The sequence below is a fragment of the Gavia stellata genome, chromosome 20 (genome assembly GCF_030936135.1).
Source record: "Gavia stellata isolate bGavSte3 chromosome 20, bGavSte3.hap2, whole genome shotgun sequence".
Taxonomy (NCBI): Eukaryota; Metazoa; Chordata; class Aves; order Gaviiformes; family Gaviidae; genus Gavia; species Gavia stellata.
Window position 1 is genome coordinate 17,833,260 of NC_082613.1, and position 27,454 is coordinate 17,860,713.

At 49.6% G+C, this 27,454-nt stretch overlaps 1 protein-coding gene across 1 annotated transcript; it reads left to right on the top strand.

Moving 5' to 3' along the window:
- Nucleotides 1–2,060: 2,060 nt before the first annotated feature.
- LOC132318818 (centrosome-associated protein CEP250-like) lies at nucleotides 2,061–27,219 on the top strand. Its single transcript, XM_059827434.1, has 25 exons — nucleotides 2,061–2,177; nucleotides 2,684–2,740; nucleotides 3,449–3,531; nucleotides 4,108–4,273; nucleotides 5,017–5,123; nucleotides 6,411–6,638; nucleotides 7,228–7,324; nucleotides 7,832–7,930; nucleotides 8,482–8,643; nucleotides 8,950–9,128; nucleotides 10,494–10,638; nucleotides 10,902–11,048; nucleotides 11,245–11,475; nucleotides 13,116–13,309; nucleotides 15,552–15,679; nucleotides 15,884–16,053; nucleotides 16,777–16,956; nucleotides 18,080–18,214; nucleotides 18,559–18,702; nucleotides 19,154–19,198; nucleotides 20,515–23,034; nucleotides 23,794–23,949; nucleotides 24,379–24,492; nucleotides 24,660–24,707; nucleotides 26,608–27,219. The coding sequence occupies exons 1-25, from the start codon at nucleotides 2,061–2,063 to the stop codon at nucleotides 26,812–26,814; spliced, it is 5,859 nt and encodes a 1,952-aa protein (XP_059683417.1). The 3' UTR covers nucleotides 26,815–27,219.
- The last annotated feature ends 235 nt before the right edge of the window (nucleotides 27,220–27,454 follow it).

The following is a 27,454-nucleotide window of genomic DNA, read 5'->3' on the forward strand; positions in this document are numbered from 1 at the left end:
ACAGCTCTGACCTCCTCTCTGAAAGAGTAAGGGCACCTTTGTGAAACTGGGCTTGGAAGCTGAAAAACCCTCCCGCACGCTGGTCGGTAACCCAGAGGTAGGAGGGGGAGCAGTGGCCATCTGCTGCCAAGAGCATCTCCCGGGAAGTGGGAGATCAAGTTCCAGTGCTGCTGTTGCCCAGACCCAGAGGAGTGCCCTAACTAGCCAGCTGAGGACCATTCCTTCAGCAGAGCACCTCCATTTTCCTGCTGAACTGCTGAACTAGGCCCACAGTGCAGGCAGACACAACAGGCACAAGGGGAAGGGTGTTCAGTTAGTTATCTGTAGCAACAGAACTTCAGACACTGAGGCTTCCTGGTGGAAACATCCTTAGGATACACCTTGATGGCTCCAGCAGTATTCTCGGCTCCCTTGCCAGAGCCAAGCATCGCGCACTTTACTGACATAAATATTTTACGCATTTTGCCCTCAACACCTGTGAGGATTCACCTGCTCAGGGAGACCAGGGTGTACCAGACCCATACAAGTACCCAGAAAAGAAGCCTGGCGACTGCTGCTACTGCCAATACCACTGTCCAAGGATGCAATAGGGTTCAGCAGCTGGAAGGTACATTCTTACACTGACAGAACAAATGGCCACACAGTGCTTAGGTCTCTGACTTGGTCCGATACTGGGATCAGGATTATCACGGAATAGCAATGTGAGACTTGCTAGATGTTTGACTATAGTAAGGGGTGGAGCGTGAGTGTTCGCTGAACTCCTGCTCAGCTTTTGGCTAACTCAGCTCATGCTAAGGCCTGGTGTATGCTGGGAGCAGCACCACTACATTGAAGCAAGAGCACCAGGTAGGCAGCACAGGCGGCCAGAAAGAGCTAAAGGGCCACGATGCAGCCGTTGTCACCTGCAGGTGGCTGTCTCCTGCAGCCATCATCTTTGTCTGGCAGTATTGTCAGAATCTGCTGAGTTTTGGAAATGGCATAGACCCAACTTCCAAGCTGGAAGGTATAAAACATCAGCTTACCCAAAAAGCCTTCAAAGTGGATCCAACAGCAGCTGGGCTGCTGAGGCTTTTGTGCTTCTAATGTGATACAGGGGACGCCTGCACTGTGATGGAGAGGAAGGATGAGCCCTCTCACTAGGGAACCAATTTTTTTTTTTTTTTGCATAAATTAAGTGTTGTAAGTTATGAAACCTCGTGACATGAGCGGTGAATAAGTGAATTCACAAAATAAAATAGTCTATGCAAAGGGGACTGAGCCCTGTTTGTTTCTTGTATTTCTTCATAAGCTCATGAAATAAAGCTTAATTCACAGTATACGTGGTCCTGTAAATTTCAAGTTTTTTCTCCCATACCAGTTTTTCTTTAACTGCTCGCGGTCTGTCCCGTTCCTGCCGCGGAGCGGGGAGCAAAAGGTTCAGTAACTCCACCTCTCTCCGCGCGGGTTTCGTGCTGGAGTGGAACTCCTGCTCCAGGGGCAGCCAAGGGCTGAAGCCCGAGCTCTCAGCAGAAAGCTGCAGCTTTCAGTCGGCTGCCCCGGGCGAGGGCCCTTTTCTGCTGTCACTGCGGTCCCACCCTTCTTGCCCCCGCGCCCCCAGAGCCCCCATCCGACACCGGGGCCGGGGACCGCCTCCTCCCGCTCGCGCTCGCCCGCAGTCTCCAGGGAGCGCGTTCTGCCCCCAACGTTCTCCGGGGCCGTTAACGGTCTCGGAGCAGAACTCGCTGCAGCAAAGCGCTGCCCGGGCGGCCTCTCCCCCGCGGCAGCACCGCAGCCCGGCGCGGCACCGTCAGCGCGGAGCGAGGAGGGAAGCGCTGCCGCAGCGCGGCCCCGAGCGAGCCCGGCACTCCCGCCCCGCGGCCCGGCTCCCGGTGGCGGCCGGCGGGCAGGGGGAGCCGCTCCGCCCGCCCCGGCAGGCGCCCGGCCGCGGCCCGGGGCCGCCTGAGCGCGGTCCGCCGGGGCAGGCCGCGGAGCAGCCCCCGCCGCGGGGCCCGGCAGGCGGCGGGCGGGGGCCTCTGCGGGGCGGAGCCGCACGGGTGGCGGGCCCGGTTGCCGAGCGGGGCATGGCGGCGGGAGCCGGGGAGGCGGCGCGGAGCCAGGCCTCCCTGCAGCGCCGGCTGCAGAGCTCGCAGGAGGCGCAGCAGCGGCAAGCGGTGCTGGTGCGGAAGCTGCAGGCGAAGGTGAGGGGCGGGGGCGCCTGCCCGAGGGGAGCTGCCCGGGGCCGGGCCGCGGCGGCGGGGCCGGGGGGGCCGGGCCGCCCGCGCCGCGCTGCGAGGGGCCTCGGCGGCGGAGAGCTGGGCGGGCGAAGGCTTGGCCCCGACGGGGCCCTCCCCGGGGCTGCCGCGGGCGGGATGGCGCCGAGCTCGGGGGAGGCGCCGGGAGCCGCCCTGCTCCGCCCGGCCCGGCCCGGCCCGGCCCGGCCCGGCCCGGCGTGCAGCCTCCTGCTCGCCGTCGCGGTCCCAGGCTGAGCAGGCAGCACTATGCGTGAGAGAAACCCTGTCTCGCTTTCTGTAATACCGGCTACAGGGAAGCTCCCCTGTATCGTAACGACTTCTGGGTGGCTGTATCAGCGGCACTGTGCCACGTACTGCGCCTGGGCTTAACGGCCTAGAGAAGAGCTCATGCAGGAGGAGCCGAGTCTGTCACAAGCTGCATTCGCTCATCTGCATTCCCTGTGTCCATCCAGGTACTGCAGTACCGGACTCGGTGTCGAGAGTTGGAGCAGCAACTGGAAGCAGGACGGGTGAGTGTGCAGGCTGCTGACTAAAGATAGTGCACGGAGCATTCGTTAGCGCAGACAAAAAAAGCGATGACAGAGGAAACCGAGATTTTGCTACCTGAGGGTTTAAAGAAGCGCTGTACGTTTGCCCGTCAGTGTTCTGTCCTGTTGCCGTTCTTAGAGCAGCCAGTAGTCCCAGAAGTGCCGCTCCGGCAAACCCGATCAAGAAGGATTTTGGTTTTGTGAAAGTGCTTTCTTGCTGGAGTAACATTTGTCCTGGGTCTCAGGAGGGGGCTGTACTGCCTGTTACATTATATGGCTGTCTCTGAGGAAGAATTGGCTGAAACATGGCAGTTTGGAAGGCAAGAATGCTGGCGTTCAACGTACAGAGCTGGCTCTGTGCTTTTCTTTCTGCTTCACGGCTAAAGTAAACCTGGGAAATGAAGGGTAGGGGAGTAGGAGAGCATGCCCAGGCTTCAAGTCGAAGTGAGCACTCGCGGTCATGAGCTGAGGGTACCTAGCTGTGAGAGTGCGACAGTGGGAGACTGAGGAGAGCTACTCACATTGAGTAACGCCCTTCCCCTCCCCTCCTCTCCGTAATCACAATGGTGTTACCCCTGGAAGAAGCCACGAGCTCCTGAGATACCCAAAAAGAAGGAGGGGAAGGCGCTGGCTGCTCACAGTAGTGAAGGGAACAGAAGAATTGGACTAAACATTTCCTTTCTTCTTAAGGGATCCCTTCCAGGCAGGTGGGAAGCCACAGAAGACCACAGCCTGGAGAAAGCACTGCTTCGGGTGGAAGAGGAGCAGCAAAGGTACAAGGAAGAAGCGTTCCCTCATACTTGGTACCCTGGATGCTCACGGAAGTGAGGGAAAAGCTGTCAGTGCTATGTAGTCTCCCCAAGGGCAGCAGTTGGGCAAGCCACTCCGAAAGGAGAAAGGTCCACAGTCTGTTTTCTGTGGTGCAGTAAGAGTGTCGTGTGCTGAATGGCTCAGTTCTGAGCGGGGGTTATTCCAGGTGACCTCCAAAGGTCCCTTTGCAGCCTAAATGATTCTGTGGTTCGGCAGGTGAGCGACTCAGGACAATGCTAGAGAAAGGTGAGGCACCCGGTGATCAGACGGCACAGAGGGGAGGCAGGACGTTAACTGTGGGCAGCATCAAAGTTGAAGAGGAAGGGGAAACCAAAATTGTAGGTGGAAATTGAAGGCTTAAAGCAAGGAGAAGCAAATGAGTTTGCCATCACAGAGAGATCTTAGTTAACCCTGGAAAGCACTTTTACTGCCTCTCGGTTTGACAACAAAGTCAGTGTTGCGGGAGTTGGAAAATGACGGGGATGCTGCTGGTGGATGGCAGTCGTTCAGTGACCTCATTGCTGTTTCTCCCTTTCAAGGTGTGAGAGACTGGCAGAAGGGAACACTGTCCTGCGGGAGCAGCTCGATAAAGCGAATAAGTTTAATTCAGCCCTCAAAGAAGATGTTGGAAAAGTGACAGCGGATTGGATGAGGGCCCGTGAGGAGCTGGAATTGAAGGAGAGAGAACGGCGCAGTGAACGTGAGGTAAGGCTAGGCTACGGGAACGTCAGACGTGACGCCGGAGTGGAATGAGAATGCGTTTTATTTCTGGCATGGAGAGGTTGCTGTGTGAAAGTTGTGTCTCTGCTGAGGATGTGCTGGTGTTGATGAGCAGAAGCCAGGGGTGTGAGATGGAGGAGTGTCAGCAAATTGTGGTGATGGGAGATGCCCATCTGCTGTGACCGTACTGCTCTTTAAGGCAAAGACTGCTCGGTCTTAAAGGCAAATGCTTGTGGTTGCTGGAGGCTGTAGGGCGGTCACCCAGGAACGCTCGTCTTTTTATTGGTTCTTAAATGTCTGTCTAGAGCAGTGGAGACCAGGGAGGTCTGTGTGTTTTCAGATTCAGAGCAGGCAACGGAAGAACAAGGCAGGCCTCCCTTACCAATAGCCTGTTGTAAGCACATCTGACACAGGTCTTGGAGGGGCTTGTTTTTGTCTTCCTCCACCGAGACTGTTCGACACCTCTGCGAGGCGAGATGATGAATCCTGAGGGGTGTCCTTTGCTGATATCCACTGCGGCAGGAGAAGTGTGTCTCTTCCCTTCTTTGAAGTCAGGTGTCAGGTCTGCTGAGGATGCTTCTGTGGTGCCTCTTCAGTCCTTGATGCCCCTGCTGCCGTAGTTACTACAGGAGACCTGGGGCTGGTGGTTGTGCGCTCTCCTATCTGAGAGACTTGTACAGTGGCAGCGAAGGCTGAATTGGCATTTCTTTTTGTCTTTGCATGTTTAGCTTTATGACAGCTACTTGCGGGGTGGATGTAACAGTCTACTCAGCCTATGGTGTCAGGTGGTAACCTTCCGCCATCATTTCCTGGAAATGAAGACTGCCACTGAGCGGTGAGTAGAAGTTAAGGCTAGATCTGTGGCAGAAGAAATGTAGCTTCCCTTCACACCTGCTTTTTGAGCCTTGATGTTATGTTGGTTGTGGCTGAAGATAGGATTTCTCCTTTGGTAGTCTGAAGCAATGCCATTAAGCATGCTGTAGGCTATTTCCAGCATCCTTTGGTTTGATGCTGGTTTTCAGATAAAACGGAGGGGCTGGGGCTATGAGCGATGCAGAGGCCCTAAAGAGATGACTTGGCTGTGGTGATGTTTGGGCATATTAACACAGACCGAGGCATACGTGGACACATTGGAAGAGACCCACCAAGGCTACACATGCAGCATGTAGAGCAGCCCCTTTTATAGAATGATGAAAATGGGCCTTAAATCTCACCGGGTTTCTTTTCCCTCTGCTCCTGATGGAAAGTTCATTCATGAATATGGTAGGGTTTTTTTTTTTCTTCTCTTTTCCAGCCTACACTTATTCTGGTCAGTTTGTACCCGCGTATCCCTGTTGAGAGGAAGAATAGCTTCTCTACCCTCTTACTGCATTTACCCATTTATTTTGCTTGGTCTGATACCTCTTTTTATGATGGTTTTCTTGTTCTTGGGCTCTCTGAGGTTCCTTTCTCACGTTGCCTTCTACACAAACAAAAATAGTGTAGCCGTACTAGTACATTTTTCTGGTGTCAGCGTGCAATTTCAAACTCTGGGTTACTGTCAGCCATTTCTCTTATTGGATTGTAAGCCTTCCTTAAGGTGCGAGTATGCCTGAACTACTATTTAATTCTTGTGTTGTTTGTGCTTTTCTGTGACAACATTTTAGGCTTATTCTTACACCACCTTTGTGAAATGTTTATTACGTAGATATTGTCAGGAGCGTCCTGGCAGTCCAAGTGTTGATAAGAAGAGGTCGCTTAAGGCTGATCCCCTAGGTATAAAAGCTGTGGACCTGGGTAAAATTCCTTACATCTGTTAATGATAACTAGAGTATGTTAATAAGCTAGGGCGGGAGCAACAATTAATAAGAGTGATTAGAGGTCCTCGAAGCCTTCTGGCTGTGCCGTACAGTTCTTCTTATCTCTGAGGAGAAAACAGATTCATTCCTCAGGTATCCTGTAGACTCCTTGCTCAACTGTCAAGATGTGTCCTGATCCCAAAGTGTCAGATGAATGATTCGTCCGCAGCGAAGATGTCATCTTTCCTGCCAGCTTTTACTGTTGCGCAATTAGGTGCTTCAGAAGTGAGGCAGCTGATAAGGATGGTGGTGGGAACATTAGCTCTCTCTTTATTCTTCTTCAGAGATCTGCCCGAGCTGAAGGCAGAGCAAATGAGGCTTTCTGGATCGATACTTGCAAACTGCTCCCATCTAAACTCTGGCGTACAGCTCTGGGAGTCCGTCACTCTGGGTAGACCTGTCCTGAAGGATCAGGCACAGCAGCAAGCGGGACAGGAGATAAACCAGGAGGCTCAGGCAGTGATGTGCTTACAAGTCAAGGGGGACCTGGAGAAGAAGGAGCTTCAGGACAGGTAAAGGTGTTTTAAACTTTGCAATGACCAACATTATCTTTTGTGGCTGCTTCTTGGATTCATAGGTGGGCTGCGTTCACCTTTAAAACACACCCATTCCGCACAGCCTTGCTTCTGTCCCTAGTCAAACTATTGCCTTCAACAGAAAGGATAGAAAAAAATGTCTGACCAGCAGAATGTCTTCTGAGTAAGACAAGACTGGAAAAGAGATTGCATATTCCAGTGTTTTTGCTGTGAACTGGTTCTTGGTGACAAGTTGAGACCAGTGTAAAGAGAGCTCTGTCTCTTGTACAGCCCTTTTTCTGCCCAGGGCTGTGCTAAAGGAGGTGGGTCGAATTTGCCCAGGCCCATCGTAAGCAACGCAGCACCTCTATACTGACAGATCCTTGCAAGACTGAGTGCAGAAGGCCTTTGGGGCAAGAAGTGCTGTTTTGCAACATCAGGCATATTAACCTGTAGAGATGAACGCTGCCTCTGCGGTATTTTGTGGGTTGAACTTTCTCTGCTATGCTTCTGGGAGCTGCTTAGCTCTTTAACAGGTGATGGTGTGCAATGCTTTTGGAATGGCAGGTGGACCTTCTCTTTGCAGGGTGATGGAGCTCTCAGCCTTGCTTGTAGAGTCTCAGAAGCAGAACGAGGAGAAGGAGAAGACCATTAAAACACTTAACGACACTGTGGAGATTCTAGTAGGTTTTACCTTTACCTGGGAGATAGCCCAGTGTTTACTTGGTCTGAGTCATTTGTTTTCCAGCCTTAGCACAGAGAGGCATGGCTTCCTCAAGAGACAGAGTGGTGAAGATGCTAACTGTATGGGAACGTCAGGCACCTTGCCAAAACATTCCGTGTGTGTTTAGCACGTGCGGAGCCAGCCCAGGTGCAGGCAGAGGCAGGGGAGCTGCAGGCAACTCGGGTATCTTCCCCAGGGGGGTTGCACCAATGCTATCCTGCCTGTGACTTTAAGTCTCGAGGCATCAAAGTTCCTTGGAATTGACAGCTCCGTAGCAGTCTATACAGACTAGCTGTTGGTCCTTCTCTTCTTAGTTTTAGCAAAGAAGAAATGGAATAGATATGGGAAGGAATACGCTGGAGTCACTAGGGCTGAGGCTTTTTGGCATGACAGTGCTACTGAGGATGGGAATGCTACAGCGGGGAGCAGCTCTTCCCTGCCCACCCTTTCGTTCTTCTGTTCTCAGGAAGCAAGTCGGCTAGAGAAAGAATATGAAGCTTCATTGACTAGAAGTGCCAAGGAAGAGAATCGTTCCCTCCAAAAGCTGATCAAAGATATAACTGAGGTGAGTAGAGAGTTGGGACCACATCCCTGTAAATTTGATTTAAAAGTGCTTGAGGAAGGCAACAGCCCAGGGGATAGGTATATCCCCCATATATATAGGCCCTTACGTAGTCATTTTTATCCTCTTGTGCTCCTGCTCGGAGTAATTCTAGACATCAGCTTTTTCATTGCTGTTTTCCAGTATTCATCAGCTTCCTTCTTCCCTGGGCAGCATTAATGTTTCCTTTCATTGCTGTTTCTGGTGTTGATCTGGTGCTTGGGTATGTGGCTCTAAGAAGCTGCAGGAGACCAAAATCATTGCTGAGAGCTTTGAGAAACTGAGCGTTCAAGCAGCCTCCAGCCACCTCACACTTGTTTCTTCTTGTTTGTAGTAGCTGTAGTCAGAAACCCCTGGAGTGCTTGTGGCCACAGGGACACAACTTCTTTGTTGACTGAAGCAATGAGAGAATTGAGTTTTTAATGACTGTAGGGTGAAGTGCGGGGCAAAGGAGAAATAGATATCGACAACCAGGTAGAATGAGCAAAGAGTAACAGCTTGATGTGGGCTTCCAGGTGGTGTTAGATGACAGTGACAGCACGGTCAGCATTGTCTGCCCTGAGAGTTCCCAGCATGCAGAGCCTGGCAACATGCTCTCTTGTGTGAGCTCCGCTGATGCAGAGCATGCCTTTGCATTGGTTCAGGAAGCACTGGCAAGGAGGCGAGGAGCAACACAGGTGAGCATTTCTGCCTGTCTTCAGCACTGGCCGCAGGCTCAGCTGCTAATGCCTCACTTAGCTTCAACCCTTTCCATTTACTGAGGCAGTTTCTTTCTAGCCTTCCCAGTCTTGGTAGCGTCTTGCCTTGCCAGTCTCACCAGCTCTGTGTTCTACTGCTTTTCTCTCCTTGCTCTCCACCCCCTCATGACAGCTTTTGCCTTCAGGTGAGCTGTCTCTCTGCTTGCTTCTTCTCCCAGCTCTCTGGAGCCATCTTCCCTGCTCCTTATTGCTTGCTTGTGTTCTTTCCCTGCCCGTTCCTTGCAGGCCCTAAAAGAAGAGCTTTCTGCCAGGCAGGCCTCTATCGATTTCCTGCAGCACCAGCACAGACAGCAGGAAGAGCAGTGCAGGAAGCTGCAGCAAAGGCTTGAGCAACTGGAGGAGGAATGCAAGACATCCAGCAGCCACCGGCAGCACCTCCAGTCTCTGGTAGAAGCACTCAGAAGGTGAGTGTTTCCTCCTTCTCCTGCGTTGTAGAGGCAATGTGCTTCCAGTTCTGGGAGTTCAGAGGTGTTATGGGCAAAGAACTCGCCTGCCCTACCACGTGTATGCCTCTGTTTGGCACTTTAGCCTCCTCCTGTCACTGCTTTTCACGCTCGACTGCAAATCCTAAGGCTGTCTTGGAGATTGGGAGGGATGTTGGCATACAAGACGCCTCCCTCTCGACATGCTGCGTCTCTGAATTCTGTTCTTTGGGTACCCTTTCCCAGCCACTGCTTCTCGCTGAATGAAGGCAAAAGCCTGCCTTCCATTCTCTTTCAGTTACCTTGTGAGGGGAAGAGCAAGTTCTTCCTTACTGTGCTCCCCACAACTCCATCCTGGAATGATGCAAATGGGATCTGTGACTCTTCAGGCCTCTTCATGCTTCTAACTGAGCCTTGTCTCTGGGCAGGGGTGGGCGTTGCTGGACTTCAGGAGGCCCACTGTCAAAGAAGGAATTTCGCATGCTCATCATTTGTAGCGTAGAAGGGTGAAGGGAGCCCGTGGGCAGGTCTGGCTACCTCCTGACACGCTGAGGCATAGCTGCCTCCTTGTACTTTCTTCATGAGCCTTTAACAAAGTCATTCCGAACCTGAGCAGAGTAGTCGATGTCAGGCTTAAGCTGAAACAAGAGAGGTTCAGGCTGGATTTAAGGAGAACAACAACTTGAACCGTGAGGGCAATCATGCAGCAGAACAGGTTGCTCGGAGAGGTGGTGCAGATACCATCCCGGGACATTTGGAAGACCCAAGTGGAGGGAGCCTTGAGCAACGTGGCCTGATCCCATAGCTGACCCCAGCTGCTTTGAGCTGAAGGTTAGGCTAGAGGCCTCCTGGGGTCCCTGCCAGCCTGAATCATGCTGTGATCCTATGAATATTGGGTTGGGAATCGATACACATCTCTTTGCCAAATAGATGGCAGGCTCTTTCATCGTTTCACTGCTGAAGGCAAGAGTAATTGTGGGAATCTTAACTTGGACTTAAAAAGTCTGTGCTGCCCATAGAAGAACTTTGGAAAAATTTGTATCCAATGTCTCAAAAAGGAGAGAGAGAACAGGCAGGCAGGAAGCTGTTGAGAGTACCCGAACATTTTGGAAACATTCTGCGATTTCTGGAAGCTTCTTTTACTTTCTCCATGGCGAGTGTTTCACCTACATCACTGACAAAGAGTGATGCAGCTCTAGGCAGGAAATTCCAGCATTCTTTAGGTGTAAAGAGAAAGCTGCTGGGAATGATTTATACTGCCACATGTGGGACAGAGTATGTACTCTTGGCTGGGGAAATGAGAATGTTTTTGCATTAAAAACTTGTTTGTCTTTCCCCTCCTCGTAGACTGAAGGACTTAGCTGCACTTGAATGCAAACATTCCTCATTACAGAGTGAGCTGGTAGTCACAAAAGGGACACTGGAGGAATTGCACCTTCAGAGGGATCTGCTGAAGCAAGAGAAACAGGAGCTTACCATGGCACTGGAGAAGGTATGGTCACCTTATTCCAAGGTGCACTTGTGGGAGCGGGAGTTGTGGTCGCACAACCACCACAGATGCTGCTTCTGGCAGTAGAAGACAGGGAAAAGGTTGTTCTCCTTCTTGGAAAATGGTGATCAGACCCCATAGGCTCTTTGGGGTAGTTAGTCCGCAGGTGCTTATTGGGAGCAGAGACGCACAGGGGATGTGGAGTTGCTGCTTGAAGTCAGGGCTTTTCGTGCCTTTGTTGTCACGTTGTTCTTTTGTCTCTTCAGGCAGAGCAGTCAGCAGCAGAGTTGACAGGGGCTCAGAATAAGCTGAGTGCTGAAATAGCTGAGTTACGAGCTGCCACAGCAAACATGAGCAGTATCAATGAAGCTCTTGCATTGGATAAAGTGCAACTGAAGAAACATGTGCTGCAGGTGAGCAGAGTTGCCAAAGATCTTGCCAGGTGTTTGTCTCCAGCTGCTGCTCCTTCTCAGTCTTCTTGCCTTCCAACAGTACAACTGACTGAATATGGAAATGTTGTTCCTTTTTCTGTCCAGGCCAAACCTTCTTCATCGTAAATCTTACTGTAACTTACTGTATTTTCTTTCCTCTCTGCTTCTGGGATTGTAGCTGGAGCAAGAGAATGAAGTTCTGTCAGGCAAAGTGATTGCGATGGAGAGAGCAAGGCTCTCTGACCAGGAGAAGCTGAACTTGTGCGAAAGAACCAATGAAGAGCTCCGCGCAGAGAAAGCCCACCTGGAGCGGCTGCTGAAGAAAGCAGAGGAGCAAGAGGAGGGGCTGCGGGTAGAGCTGACGCTACTGGCAGAGGAGAAGGAAGAAACCCAAGAGAAACTCAGTCAGGTGAGACCAAAATCCTGGTGCTTCTGGGTGGGCATTTGGCTGCTTGGCTGAGTGAAGCTGCATCTGTTGGATTCTGCAGTGTGTTTGTCAAGGAGAGACTTGGTAGTGCTGGAGGTTGGAAGGCGGCATTTACTTCTTTTTGGCAATGTGTTGATGGTTTGCAGAGCTGTTCTGCAATTCTCTGAGTTGTCCTCTGCTTCGACAGATCCTTTTAATCCAGCCGTCTGTGTTGGCCTCGTTTTTGGCTTTTTGATAAGCTGCAAAGAGATGATTGTGCTGTCCATGAATGTGAGTGGGGCTACTGCTCTCACATGTGGCAAAAGAAACAAACTGCGTAACTCTGGGTGTCGGTCTCTTCTCCCAAGTGACAATTGATAGGACAAGAGGAAACAGCCTCAAGTTGTGCCAGGGGAGGTTTAGATTGGCTATTTGGAAATATTTCTTCACTGAAAGGCTTATCAAGTATTGGAACAGGCTGCCCAGGGAAGTGGTTGAGTCACTGTCCCTGGAGGTATTTAAAAGACGTGTAGATGTAGCACTTAGGGACATGGTTTAGTGGTGGACTTGGCAGTATTAGGTTTATGGTTGGACTTGATGACCTCAGAGGTCTTTTCCCCCCGCAATGATTCTATGATTCCATGAATTGTTAGAGCCTCTTTAGGCTTTGAGGAAGAAGATGAGAAATAGGTGATCACACAAGACTCTTGACTCTGGACTAACTGATTCCGGTAGCCCAGAACAAGAGCTTGGGAGAATCATGTCACTGGAGGAGACTAGGAAGCTTGTCATCATTTAAATGTCAGTTCCATAATGTACACTCTTGGGTATTATGGGATAACTTTGAGAGAATTATTTGTTCCTGATGGTCTGTTCTCTGTTAGATAGTCGTAGTTTTGGAGTACATGGTATGTTTGGCAAATACCCAGCAGAGGTGTTACACTGAAGAAAAAAGCTAAAAAATCATGGTTAGTCTTCGAGCCTGAACACAACAAGGTGTATTAGACACCTTCTTTGTGTAAGACAAGTAAACAGTATTGTTGACATGAACTAGTGTACAAACGGCGTCTACCATCTCTTTGGCCACATCAGCCAGACTTTCATAAAGCACTGAACGACGCTGCTCACCACAAGGGCTGTTTCCCTGCCAAGCATCACCTCATTGCAGCCAGCTGCTTTACACACTGAAGGAGGTGACAGGTGGATCTTTTTTTTTTTTTCCTAGCAGGAGAAACCATGTGTATTTTCACCTTCTTCAGCAAGCAAAGTTGCTTTTGCTCAACCTTTCCTGAAAACACCCAGCCCTGGAATAGATTCTGGTAGAACTTGAGTTTGCAAGCTGGCAGTTGTGGGAAATGCAGTATTTTTGCATGAAAACAGGTAGTCTGGGGTATGTATGTTTGTCGTGAAGGAGCTGCCTGGTCACGGGCAAGCCAGTATGGCCTTACACATCACTTTCAAGTTAACAGTGCCAGTGCCTTTTGGCAGCCCAGGGTATTAGTGCAGTATAGAGCAGATGCTCTTAACCTTTCAGCCCACAGTACAGGAGCTCTTTCTCCTCGAGCTGATTCAGAAGTGGCAGTGGCTGGCTCTGCACAGAACTCCCGAGAAAGGACTCTACCTGTATTTTGTCCCGCTTTCAGGTTTACCGCCAGCAAGAGTCGGCTAGCAGTGGTCTGGAGCAGTTGCGCCAGGAGTCCTCTCGCCAAGGGCAAGCACTGGCCAAGGTGGCCAAAGAGAAGGAACTGCTGGTGCACGAGAAGGCTGCCCTAGAGGTGCGACTGGCAGCCCTGGAGCGGGACCGACAAGGCCTTTCGGAGCAGCTGGCAGAGGCCAGGTAAAGGCAGGGAGCAGACCCTAGGCCAGGCATTATTTACTGTCTGCAATTCTAAAGGTGGTCATCATTACACGAGGATTTATTGCATCCTGTGTGCTTGTCAGATGTTTTCGCCTTCCATGGACAGAAAATAGAAGAATCTCGAGCAAAAAACCCACAAAGTATATCATGATTTGAATGTTATTTTTCTGACAGCTAAAGCTAGCAGAGCTCTGCTGACCCTTGGGCTCCTGTTTATGCCATCTTGCACCTTCCTGTGTGAAGTCCAAAGCAAGCCAACTTGGCTCTGAATTGAGTAGTAATTAACCCATGCAGCCGTTTACTGAAACCTGAAGTTTCTCCTTGGTTTTGGTTTCTTGTTCCGTGCATTTGAACACAGATCTTTCCTTATCAAGTAGTTTGACATGGGTGAAGCTAGAGGGTCATGCTGAAAATCTTGAGGGCCTTCTGTTTCTGAGCTAAGTCTCGGTAAGTACGGTGCAGGACCTAGAGTTGGTTACACCAGCAGCAGGGAAACCTCTTCTGAGTTCTCAACAGTCTCTGGGGATTCTTGCCCATCACTGATGTCTGGGTGCTGTACTCCTTCCCACATGCTCTTCAGAGACAGACGTCATGGAGAAGTTCTACAGGGAAGGGACAAGAATCTCTGCTTCTGCTGTATCAGGTTTCTAAGATTAAATGTGACAAGTTCTGATTTTTGAAAAAAAAAAGGGTAAAGAAAAAAAGAAAAAAAAAGTACCGAGATGTCTGTCCTCCTCTAAGGTGTTTTTTAGAAGACTCCTGAACCTGCAGAGCTGTACAAATGATGTTTTAGAGATTGTTTGTCATGCTTCTTGACTTTTACCTTTACCACCTCAGCATATGTTATTAGCAAGGCTGATAAACACCATTTTGAGTCAGTGTGTTTCTTGAGGGCTGCTGCTTCTTCTGAGCTCCAGCTTCTCTTATCTGATCCAGCTGAATTATGTTTGGTCAATTATTGGGCTGTTATTAAGTTATTAAATGTTCAGCTCCTTTTTCTTTTTTTAAAGGGATAAATAATTTTTTTCAAAAAGAGATAAATGAGTTATGAAGGGCTTTAGGCAGTAGATAATGAAAAATCAGCAACTCTTCTTGCCAGACGTTGTTCTCAAAAGCCTTTTGCTGTCACAGTTTTGGAGTCTATCTCTTCTGTTCTGTTTTAGATGACTGACTTGTATTTATCCTTAAAATGGAGCATATTTCCTTTGGACTACCAGAGGCTGGCGTCATCAGAAACGTGTGCTTGTTCTCCTTCTTGAAGATATATCCTCCATTGTCCATCAAAGTTGTGGGTTTTATTGTTGCACCACTCAGGTGCCCCTTTACCCTGAAGGATGTTATCCTGATGGCATCCCTGTACTAGTGAGGCAGTGCTGTGTACTGTGGGAAACTGGCACACAGGACGCTGTGTTTGGTCAGGGAGGTAACTGCAGCTCCTGGTTCCAGACTCCTGGGTGTCATACGCAGCAGCTGGTTGCAGTCTGTGGATGTAACCATGTGCACCTGCAGTACTACAGCTTCCCTTTTCCAGAGTGACAAGTCATTTGGGCTGCTGCCTACTTAGTTAGCAACCCTGAAATAAAGGGAGCAAGTTTTTCTCTTGAACTTCCAACAGTTTAAACTGAAGGATACCTGTCTGTCCTTTCAGATAGTTCTTGTTCAGATAAAACCTAGTTCTGATTTCTTACAAATGCTGCTAGGAGCATGAGATTCTACTGCATCACCTGATGTATTTCTTTAGTCCCTTTTAAATGTAGGGAGTCTGGAAAATTACCTCCCTAGGCCTACACTATGAACAGCTTTAAAAGTCACGAGTCAGCCAGGGAAATACTCTTATTCTGGCCCCCTGCAGAGCACCTTGGAAGTGCTGATGAGCTAAGGGCTGTGAGCAGAGGCTGGGCATTTGCTTGCTGCAGAGACTTGTGGGCACAGCTCCCTGTGTGTCACAGATGAGACAACAGCAGTGTAAGATTTGGCTGTTGAGATCAAATTTGGCTGGGCTTTCTGTGGTATGCTAGTTCATAAGGAAAGCCTGGACATGCCCTCGGAGGGGCCTGCGTTGCTATTTTAAACGGTAGAGCTATGTTTTCTGTACCGAAGTTTCCATGCAACCCATTTTCGGTAGTCAGGTGTAGGGGTCTTGAACGACTTCTTACTGGAATAACTCCCTGTGCGTGTCCGGAGCAAGAAACTCATTTCCCTCCGTATTCACAACTTGCAGGTCAGCGAAGGAGACCCTGGAATCCAGCCTGTTTGAGGCTCAGCAGCACTTATCCTGGCTGGAGATCGCCAGGAGTCAGCTTGAAATCCAACTTCAGGCAGCCACGCAGGCCAAGGAGGTGATACAAGGTGAGAGCCTCTGTGCTTTGTTTCTGGTGATCCCCCTGCCTAGGGAAGGTGGCGTAGAAATAGCTCTCTGTCCGTAGTGCTTCTGAGGAGTGAATGAGATGGAGGCAGATCCCTCTCCCAGTGAAATTCAAATGGCTTAAGGTCAGTAAAGTCAGAACCACTGTCTGTGCAGACTCTGAATCTTGCCGTTTGTGGACTTGGCAGGGGAAGTGAAGTGCCTTCAACGTGAGCTGGAAGCAGAGAGATCTCTCATGAAGCAGGAACGGGAAAACATGGTGCAAGAACTTTTGCGGACAGAACAGCAGTGTAACGATACCCTTAAACGCTGGGAAACTGATCGTGAAGTGGAAATAAAGAAGCTCCTGCAAGACCTGGTAGGAAACAATATGCTTCCAAATACTTCAAGCAAGCTTTGTGGGCTGGCTTTGGAAGAATAATAGCCCGAGTGTGTGAAATGGCAGCAATCATCTGCCATAGGCCACACATTGCGAGGCCAGGCAGCAGAGCCACTGGCTCGTACCTGCAGGCACGTGAAGGCCCCCAGGACTGTGCTGGGAGAGTAAATGCAGCCACAGATTCAGTGATGCAGAATGGGCGTAAGACAAGTTCAGCAGGAGGTTGGACAGTCGCAGGAGCTACGTTCCTTTCTTTCTGTCCTTCCACGGCTGACAGAGGTGTTCTCTTTGGCCTTGAAGCGTATGGAGCAGGCCCCTTGTTCCCGGTACTTCAGCTGGTGGCCTGTCTTGTGACCAGGGCATCAGGGTGCCGGTCTCGTTCTCACCCTGCAGTCCAGCTGCACCTTTTCATTGATGAAAAGGGAGGTGAGCTTTGAAAATAGAGACTCCGAGAAGAGAGAGAAATCCTGAGGGGAGGGGTGCTAGGAAACAGGCAGCCATCAGAGAGGGGAAGGTAACATGTCCTTTTCTTGCACCTGCTGACCTTCCTCTGAAGTTCCTTGGTAGGACATGATTTATGGAGGGCACAAAGCCGCTCCTGTGCACTGTTGAGGTGGGGCTTTGTGGGAAGGATGAAGCTTCACATTTTTTTGAGGAGCTTGGGTGGGACTTCATCTGGAAGTCTTTTCCTCCTCTCATCAGGCAAGCGAGCGGGAAAGGCACCATTCAGAGCTGCAGGAGATGCTGGAGCAATGGGAAGAGGAGAAGGCAGAGACAGAAGGGGAGCACGAGAAGCAGCTGTTTGATATGAAGCAGAAAGTTGCTACCATGCAAGCTCAACAAGAAGAGGAACGAACCAGAGTTGAAAATGCCAAGCAAGAGGTAAAGGCTGTGAAAGGAGAATTGGTGTGGTTTTTTGCAAGGCTAGAGCTGTGGGAGATGGCTGGATACTGGGCTGTGTGGAGCATGCCCTACCCGTTTTCTACATTGAATTTGGTGAGGTGAAAGGCATGCAGGACTATCTTTGGGACGTGTAATGAGACCTCTCATAGGAAGCCAGGCGGAAACGTCACCTTTTGGTTTAGATTTTTGTGCTGCTAGTGCATTCTGGTTTTTTTAGTATTTACCTCCGAGCATCCTCACTGTTCTCTTAATGGTGCTCTTTTGATGTTTACTGATAACGTGTTTATAGCCTTAACTCCATTAAAGACCAAACTGAGTTTGTAGGACTGAGTCCCCACGAGGGTGGGGTTTTTGTTTGGGGGGTACAGGGAGGGGGGCAGCAGAGTTGTTGACAAAAGAAAAATCTTTGTAAAGAGTCCTCTGAAATATTTCTGTGCAGTAAAACAGAGGTGTCTTCTGGGCTGTGTTTTGAGGCACTTGCTGGTAAGCTATTCTGTGCCCAGATCCCCTGTGCCAAAGCAACCCCGTCATCCGCTGAGAGTGCTCCTTGTGTCCTACCCAAAGTCCTCTTTATGCAGACTGCCTAGGGACAGCAGTGCCCCGAACTGTGTCTACAGGTAGTGAAATGACAGGGCAGCGCTCGGGCATGACAGTGTGTCCCTGGAATGCCAGCACTTTACCAAAGGCTGCTGCGTACCTTAAAGTGAAGTAATTTTCACCAAATGCCACTTGGAGTACAGGAGTTTTCTGAAGGAGTGCTAGCTTCAGCCCTCTGGCAGCCTTGCATTTTCTCTACTGGTAACTAGGTGCAAAAGTCGCTGTTGAAAGACAAAGAGGACACAGCAGAAGATGAGGGATACCCTCAGCAGCAAGGCGAGACACTGGAGAAATGCCACACCTTTTCCTGTTAGATGACTAAGGGTTTGTTGGAGATTCAGTCACAGATGGAGCGTGGACGGACCTTGTTTATACTGCCAGTCTCACTTGGGCAGCTGTGTCTCCAAGTGGTCATGAGCTCTCCAAGAGCCTGTGAGTCTTTGAGTCTTGCCACGCAGATTTTGTATGGGAAGTTTAAAGCTGTCTTCTCTTTATTTCTGTGCAGGTCCTGCTCGAAAAGGAGAGTGAGAAGAATGCTTTATTAGAGACGCTACTCCAAAGTCAGGGAGAGCTAAGAGAAGCCTGCCAGCAGCTAGAGCAGCTCAGGCAGGAGATGAAAGAGCAGCAAGAGAATGGGCAGGTAAGCCTGACTAGTAGGGTAGGCGGAAAGAACAGGCACTTGGCTACTGGACGTAAGCAGAGAGAGAGGCTGAAAGAGCCAGGTAACAACAGAGTGAAGGGCAGTACCAAGGAAGTAAAACCTAAGTCCTGGGACCGAGGAGGCAAGGACTGCTGCAGGCCCTGAAAGCACAGAGCCTGGTAAGCTCCAGAGATCAGCAACAGGAAGGAGGGGTTACAATGGAAGCAGAGCTGCATGGAAAAGCAGCAAGAAGTGGCAGAAGAAATGTGCTTTTGAGACAGAAAGAAGAAAAAGCTGAACCTCACGGCAGGTCCCAGTAACTTGCTCTCCATTTGTGTTTACAGAACATCACCGAGAAGCTGCGAGCAGAGCTGCAGGAAACTCGGAGTAAGATGAAGGCAGTGGAGAAGAGGCACAAGGAAGAAATGAAAACCATCAAAGAGGAAATGAATATCCTTCTTCAGCAGAGGGATGCTCTGCAAAAACAGGTGACTAAACCAGCAATAGCTACTCCAGGCATCAAACAGGTGGCCTTCCCCCTTCCTGCCTTCCCACTGCAGAGCAGGCTGCTGGGGTCACCCCTCTGACTGCCATCGTACTGTGGTCTCCATCTCAGCTGGTCTGAAGGAGACTTCCTGGTCAGCTGAATCTCAGCTGCTGCCCTGGACAGACAGGCTAGGCCTTTTGCCTCTTTGCCAGCAATCATCGGAATGGATTTCTGCTGGCCTGTTACTGCCAGCCTTGTTTTGGAAGGTGGTTTTTCAGGTGAACATGGTGACCCACTTCGATTTTTGAACAAGTTGGCTGCATCCATTGTGAATCTGGTACTCTCATGATAGGGTGAAACCTGCAGTTGTTCTTTCCCTGTCCTCACAGTATATGACATGGCTGACAGTGACAAGCTGTAGTCTTTGACTGCTTTGTTATGTTTTCCTTGAGGGGGAAGAGTTGACCTCTCAGCTAGCAGCCTCCAAAGAGTTTTGGGTTTTGGTTTAACTTTTCCAATTGCATTCTTCTGCATAAGTAGGAAAAGATGCGGTAGTCATCTAAAACTCTGTGAGGATTCAGGGTGCTTATTTTCCTCAGTTCTGAAGGTTTCTGCCCTTGAAGCTTTAGTCCAAGTAATTTTCAAACCTGTCTCTCTGTACATTGCATGGTTTGGGCAATTCTTTGTGTCCAAATCCATATTTAGATTTCTAAATATCTGGATCTGGAAAAAGGGGTGAGAAGACCAAGTTTGCTAGTAACAGAAAGCTGTTCAGCATTGCCCATCAGCAAGCAGACAATGGGGAGAAAATAGAGACTTTTGAGAAATAAAAGCGCTGATCCAGCTAAATAAGTATGGCTGCAAGGGGAAAACTAGTCCTGATTTGAAATACAGAAAGACAGCCTGTGCTCTGACCATTGCTCCTTCAAGAGGGGACCGTGGGGTTCTAGAGGACGGTACCATGAAAATTCTACACAGTAGAGGTCCAAAAAAAAAAAAAAGGTAAATGAAATGTTGCTTAGTCTGGACTTGAAATCCTGGCTGCAGTTCTGGCAGCTCCTCCCCAAAAGAACACCCTAGAGCCAGAAGAGGTTCGGAGGAGGGCAAAAAGGACGATGGGACTGGCTGAGTAAGCTGGGAAAGACGGAACCGAGAGAGTGGTGCAGGAAAGGTGTAGAACATGCCGGGAGGCAGGGAGAGAGGGGGCAGCGGTCGTTCACTCTTTTCCAAGAGATGAACAAGAGCCATCTGATGAAGGTAGTGAGAGCCACGCTGCAAGCAAATGACAGGAGGTGGTACGCTTACAGCAGAGCAGACCTGTTGAACTCCTTGACAAAGGGTGTTGTAAATACAGCAGGTCTACATGGGGTCAGGAGGAGGCTGTGAAAGTTCTCACAAGCTGGAACAGTGCTGGGGTTGGGAAGGGGAGGTATCACTTAAGTCTACCCCACTCCTAGGCTTTCTTCCCTGGCTGTGCACTTACAGGCACCGTTTCGATACAGGACAGTAGCCTAGACATTTGAGCCAGTGCAGCTGTTCTTATATGATCAATATTTTCCCACTTCTCCATTTACAATGACTCCAAAAATCAGTTATGGACAGAGTTTGATAAATACGGTACAGCTCTCAAATCTTTTTTGAGTGGCAGTAGAAAATTCACATCAAACAGGGAAACCAACTGAATAGTTCAAATTTTCTATGAAAAGCTCAAACTTCAGCCCTTGACTGCCACTAGAGCAGGAGTTCCAATCCAGTATGAAACCCAAACATACAGAGATGGAATTACTGAATCTTTTCCTCCCTCTTTTTGCAGCATGAACGGGACAGACTGCAAGCACTTAAAGAAAAACTGGTATGGGAGGTAAAACTTCTTCAGGAATCGGTCACAGCCTCTGAAACCCGAGCAAATACAGCAACAGATAGGAATCACTCCCTTGAACAAGAACTCCAAACTACGCTGTCTATCTTAAAAATTAAAAGTGAGGGAGTGGAAACACAGTGGGAGAAAATCCAGATGCTACAGAAAGAGGCAGCAGAGGTAAAAGCTTTGCAGGAGAATCTCGCTCATATGACTGCCATCCTGTCAGAGCGGGAGGGAGAAATGAAGTTATACCAGGAACGGATGAGAATGCTGGAAAAGCAGAACGAAATGCATAAAACTACTCTCCATCAGGTTACTAAGGACATAGCAGAGGAAAAACAGAAGACAAAATTGCAGCAAGAACACATTCAGGAGCTGGAGAAGCAGCAAGAAAAACAAAGGGTTGCAGTAAGCAAAATGAATAAAGACATGGAAGAGAGAGGCCGGGAGATCAGATCCCAGCAAGAAGAGATACGGGAGCTGGAGAAGCAGCGAGAAATGCAGAGGACTGCGGTGAGCAAGATGAGCAAAGAGCTGGAGGAGAGGGACCAGGTGATCAAATTCCTGGAGCGGAAAATAATGATTCTGGAGCAACACGGTACGTCACAAGTGAGAAATCTGCTTGTGGACCTTGATGATATGAAAGAAAACTTGAAAGAGAAAACCGTAGAGCTTATGTCTCTGACTGAGCAGATCCAGCAACTGGAAAAGGAGAGAGAACAGGTGACATCTCTGCACGCAAGCCTTGAACACCTGAGGGCAGTTCTCAAGGACAGAGAGAGTGAGTGTGATTCTCAAAGGGATCAGTTAAGACTCTTCCAGCAGTCCAAGGAACAGCAAGAGGGTCTCCTGCAAGAGCTTCATGGTAAAGTAGAAAAGATGACACTTTCTTTATCTAAAAAAGATCAAGAGCTTGAGTCACAACAAAAGCAAATCCAGGAAGCTGCAGAAGTCATGGAAATGCAGTTAAGGACTGTCCGTGACCAACTGGAGCAGACCTTAGAAACCTTAAAAGAAAAGGACAGACTCATAGACATCCAAAAGCAACAAATACGGAACTATGAGGAAAAAACAGAAGAACGGATGAACGTCTTACATAGAGACCTAGAGTGCACTAAGGCAATACTGAAAGAAAAGGATTTCATGCTTGAATCTCAGAAGGAAGTGATTGAGAGCTTCCAAAAACAAGAACAAGACTCTGAACAGCAGAAGGAAATTCTGCAGCATCTTCAAGTGGCACTAAAGGAACAAGAGCAAGAAATTTTATCCCTTAGAAAGCAATGTGAGGCATGCAAGGAAAAGGAGGAAAAGCATGAAGCTGAGCAAACGCATCTTCAAGCAACAAAACTGACTCTGAAAGAAAGGGAAGAAAAGATAGAGGTTCTGGAGGAGGCTCTCTCTAAGCTTCAGCAGCAAAAGGAGGAGGCAGCGATGCAGACTAAAGCCATACTGCAAAAACTACAGTATGCTGAGTCTTCTCTAGAAGCTAGAGATCAAGAGATAGGGTCTTTGCAAGAGCATGTCCAGAGCCTTCAAGAGCAGAAGGAGTTAGAAGGCAAGCAGGCCAAGAGTCTACAGCAGGATCTAGACAAAATGAGCCAAATAGTGAAGCAGAACCGTTTGGAGTTCCTCAGGCAGACAGAGCAAATGAACATGTTCCAGCTTCGTGAAGAAAGCATGAAAGTAGCACTAACATCATGCCAGAAAAAAGTCAATCTGCTTGAGGAAGTGGTGAGGAAGAGAGATGAAGACAACAAAACTCTTATGCAAAAACTCCAGCACCAAGAAGAAGAACTGAAGACCTTGCAGAACCTGCAGCTTCGGCTAACCGAGAGGAATGAAGAGGTTAGTCATCACAGAGAGCGAGAGAAGCTGCTGGAAGAAGCCTTGCCTGAGAGGGAACAGGAGACCAAGGCTCAAGGTGAGCAAAGAGAGTTAGAAGAGGAAATAAGAGGTCTTCGGGAAGATCTTCAGCACGTTTGGCAGACTCTGACAAAGAAGGATGAAGAGATCAAGCACAAGAGAGACAGAGTCAGGTATTTAGAGAAGACTCTGACAGGGAGAGAAGAAGAGCTCAGGAGGCAGAGTGAACTCCTGAAACAATTAACATCAGCTTTGCGATGGGAAGATGAAGGGGAGACCCTAAAGAAACAAATCCAGAAACTCCAAAAATGGGAGGAAGAGGAAGCAGAGAACAGGAAAGTTCTCCAGGAGAGAGACCGTCTCTTGCAAAGGGAGAGGGAACTAACCCAACAACTGGAAGATGAGCGGAAAGCAAAGGGGGAAGAATTGGAGCGTGTGATTGCTATTCTGAAGCAGACTGAAAGCAGAGAAATTGAATGGAAAGAGAAGGCACAAGCACTGACTCTTGCCCTTACCAAGAGTGAAACGGCCAGTGGGACTTTGAGAGAAGAAATAGCCATCCTGCAGAGTATGGTTTCAGAGAGGGACAAGGACCGGTTTCACCTTCAGGTAGGTGAATTCATGATCAGTGAACTAAAATGTCTATACAGGATTCTAAAGATGTTTTCCCCCAAAGGTATGGGAATATATATTGCCATAAAGCTATGACGTGCTTGGTCAAAGAAAGCATGATTGCAGCCAGCAAGCTTGCCTGTCTGAATAGCTCCAGCCAGAGACCATTCACCTGCTGGAATGTTTTCTGTCAAGCCCAAGGCTACTGAAAGATCTACAGAGCTTGCTGTTAAAATGAAAGCAAGTCCAAAAGTTGGGGGTGGGTAATTGATTCTCTCCTCTCTAGGCAAGCTTAGCCAACGGGTTGTGGTTAGGATTTGGCCTGGAAAGGAAAGGGCACAGTTCACCAGACTAATGTGATGAACTTAGTCAAATTTTATAAGGATGGCTACACTGATGGTGCTTAGAGGATACTTTCAGAAACGTAGCTTTCTGAGGTGCAGCTTTTCCGGTGTAGTAAAAAGAATAGAATTTGTACAGTTGCCTGATCAGGTTAAAGGCTTCAATGCACGTTCAGGCTGTACTTGTGCCGCAGTCCAAAAAGCGCAAAGGCAAATTTGTGTGGATCTCTCCAAGGTGATCTGGAGGAGGGGCCCTAGGAAAAGCGTGTGTTGTTTTGGGCTGTGGACCAGGCGGAGGAGAAGGGGCTTAGCACTGGCCATTGCTGAGTCCGGTCACTCTCCCTGACGTGTTGATTCTGGCCCTCCTAACCTTTCTGTAGCACCAGGTCACATAATCTCCTCTCTGAATACCCAGCAGGCTATTGCAGGAGGGGAGCAGCGATCATGGCTCTCAGAGAAGAGACTCCTGTCGCAGCAGCTGGAATGTCTGCAGCGAGCAATTGCAAGTCTGGAAAATGAGAAGATGGAGCTGAAGCAATTCAATGCTGAGCTCAGGAGGACTCTGGAGCAGGTAAAACAGGCTTTCCCTGCCTCTGCCAAGCCTCACGGTCCTCTGGAACACAACACGTTTCCACAGACAGCACTGTGGAGTCTGCTGCTTCTTTCCTTCCCTCTCCCACTTCCCGCTGTGGACAGACGCTTTTGTATTTTCCCTCTCTTCTGGCACCCCAGTGCCTTCACAAATGCACATTGGCTCCGGTACCACCCTTCTTGCCCCAGTGTCCCCATGCACACACATTTGACTCTCTTGTGTCAGGAACTGTTGTTTCCTCTTGCTCTTTCTCTTCCGTAGTCTGCGTCGAATCTTTTTTGCCCCCAACCTTCTCTGGTGCAGTTAAGGGTCTCTGAGCAGACATCTCCTTGCCACGATGTCCAGAGGCCCTTTTGCTCCGTGTTTGGTGGCAGGTTTCTGTGACCCTTTCTCCTATGCAACGTGCAGGTGGAACGTGAACAGAGGAGACTGAAGAGAAATTATGGTGGTCGGTCGGTGCCAGATGCACGTGGATTTTCTCTCTCCGAGTCTGACCAGCCCAAGATGCCTGCTTCTAGACAGGTGAGAACAGAATCTTACTTGGTGGGAGGATGCTCTGGCCATACGGAGGAACAATGGCGAATCCCAGTGGCAGCAGCCCCCCAGTAGAGACCTAACAGAAGTTGAATACAGACCCTGGCCCTGACCAAACTGGAGACTAAAAAGAAATCCTTGCGGTTTCTTCACAGGAGGAGTCTTGTGCTCGCTGCAGTCGATTAGCTGAGTTACAGAACCAGGTGAGGAGTAGTTAAGCTCTCATCAAAAGCTGCTGTGGCTGTACTGATGGGCACAACTTTGCATGACACTACAATCCGGGATTTGTTTGGCTGTCGGGAAGTGAGTACGCCAGGCCGTGTCAGTCAGACACACCGGCTGGCCACGGCCAAACACCATCCTTCACCTCGGTCTAGTCTCTGACTTGCCTAAAGGTCCGGCAGGGTGGGAGAGGGCTTGGAGGAAATTCACAAAACTGGAACTCGCCTGAAAACAGCGAATAGTCTAAGGATGTTCTCCTTGAGTCTTACTCATCTTGTTGGCTGTTTCTGTTTTCCCTTGACTCCGCTAACAGTGGAGCTTGCATCGTATCAGAGCCCCAGGGATCTGAGGCAGTGCCAGAGCTTATAGCCTTCAGGCAACCGATAGTCTCCTATTGCTGTGCTGTGCTAATCATGATCCCAGTATTGGACCAAGTCAGAGACCTAAGCACTGTGTGGCCATTTGTTCTGTCAGTGTAAGAATGTACCTTCCAGCTGCTGAACCCTATTGCATCCTTGGACAGTGGTATTGGCAGTAGCAGCAGTCGCCAGGCTTCTTTTCTGGGTACTTGTATGGGTCTGGTACACCCTGGTCTCCCTGAGCAGGTGAATCCTCACAGGTGTTGAGGGCAAAATGCGTAAAATATTTATGTCAGTAAAGTGCGCGATGCTTGGCTCTGGCAAGGGAGCCGAGAATACTGCTGGAGCCATCAAGGTGTATCTTAAGGATGTTTCCACCAGGAAGCCTCAGTGTCTGAAGTTCTGTTGCTACAGATAACTAACTGAACACCCTTCCCCTTGTGCCTGTTGTGTCTGCCTGCACTGTGGGCCTAGTTCAGCAGTTCAGCAGGAAAATGGAGGTGCTCTGCTGAAGGAATAGTCCTCAGCTGGCTAGTTAGGGCACTCCTCTGGGTCTGGGCAACAGCGGCACTGGAACTTGATCTCCCACTTCCCGGGAGATGCTCTTGGCAGCAGATGGCCACTGCTCCCCCTCCTACCTCTGGGTTACCGACCAGCGCGCGGGAGGGTTTTTCAGCTTCCAAGCCCAGGTTCACAAAGGTGCCCTTACTCTTCCAGAGAGGAGGTCAGAGCTGTCCCTCTCTTCAGCGGTGGTGTTCCCTAGCCTAGGGGTATTGTTTGCTGTGAAGTCCCTGTGATGTCTTAGTTTCCGTGTGCGTCTCCGCCACTCCAGAGCAGGCAGAGGGCAACAGGCCGGAGCTGCTGGGGCTGCACTGCAAACTGCAAACCTAAGAGGAGGGGAGAGCAGCTGGTCTCTCCCACCAAGAAGCCCAGCAGGCACAACTCCGTGTGGTCAGGAAAGAGTAGAATGGAGGAGTTTCAAGGCCTCAGCAGTCCTTTCAGGCTCATTTTCCCCCTGGGCTTTGTTCATCAGATTATGCTCTGCTCATCTGTGAAATGCTCTCAAGTTAGGAAAAATGAGAGTTTGCTCCCTTTTCCTGTGCTAGCAGTCAAGTTTTTAAACTAGATCATAACAGAACTGTGCTTCCCTACCTCGTGTAACCAGTAGTCCTCCTGCTGAGGAAAAAGCATGTGGAACTAAGGTGTCAGTAGCCCAAATCTGTCTCTTTTGAAAAAAAAGAGTTGGGTTACTAACTCCTGGAGGAATCGCTCTCTTGAATATCCACGTAATGTCTCAGTGTTGTACGTGTGAACGGTATGCCAGGAAGAAATGTGCAATTGTTGATAATCTGCGCTCAGCTGCGGGTGACTCTGGGAACCTGTTACTTCCCATTCCGCAAGGACAAAGCGTCTGTCAGGGCAGGAGTTAGAGGGTGCGTCTTCCCTGACGGCCGGTAGCACGGAGCGACGTGCGGTCCTAACAGCGTGGGCTTGTCTGAGCTCGGCCTTTTGCTTCTTTCAGGTGTCCCTTCTGCAGACGCAGCTGGCACAAGAACGGAAATACAAGCAGGACTATATTGAGTGCTGTGCAAAGACGAGCCAGGAGCTGTCAGACCTTCACCAAGAGCTGTCTTACTCCTTAGCAGCTGTGGTCAGGGAGCCCAGAGCCGCTGTTCTGGAGGCAGAGACTCGGAAGCTGTTCAACAGCCAGACCTGCCGGAAGCGATGACCTGAATTGACAAGAGCAGTGTACAGCAAAAGGCCTTAGGAGGAGCCAAGATGGGGACCTGCTGTAGCAGGTGAACTGTGGCAGGGAGCTTGGTTCAAGGCAAGATAAAAGTTCAGGGCACAGTGTTCACTGCAGGTTCCCCAGCAGAAGCAGTGGTGGGACAAAACTGGTGCTGGCATGTGTGGATGTGGTCAGTCGTGGGCCTGGACAAGCAGGATGAACCTGAGGAGCACATAAAAGTTCTTCCTTTTCCAAAGCAGTCTCGTCAGCCTCCACACAGCCCCCCACATTTGGTTGTTCCTGTCAGTTTCTGTGCTGTACACAAAGACTTTCTGTCTGGTTTTATTTTTCAATACACTTACTTCTCCAAAACACGGCACAGGCTCTGAGCAGCAATCTCTTGCAGTGGTGTCCTGTTGCTTCTCTGCTTTCTTCAGCAGCTGCTCCAGGTGGGCTTTCTCTGCACAGAGCTCTTCATTTGTTCTTCTACACAAGTGCAGCTTCTCCTGGTCAGAGATCCTTGCTCTCTCCATCTCGTCCAAGGTACCTGACAGAACTTCATTCAGCCTCCAATGGTCAGCTGAGAAGAACGTAGCATCTCCTTACACATGAACTAGCCAAGAGGGAAAGCACAGTAGAA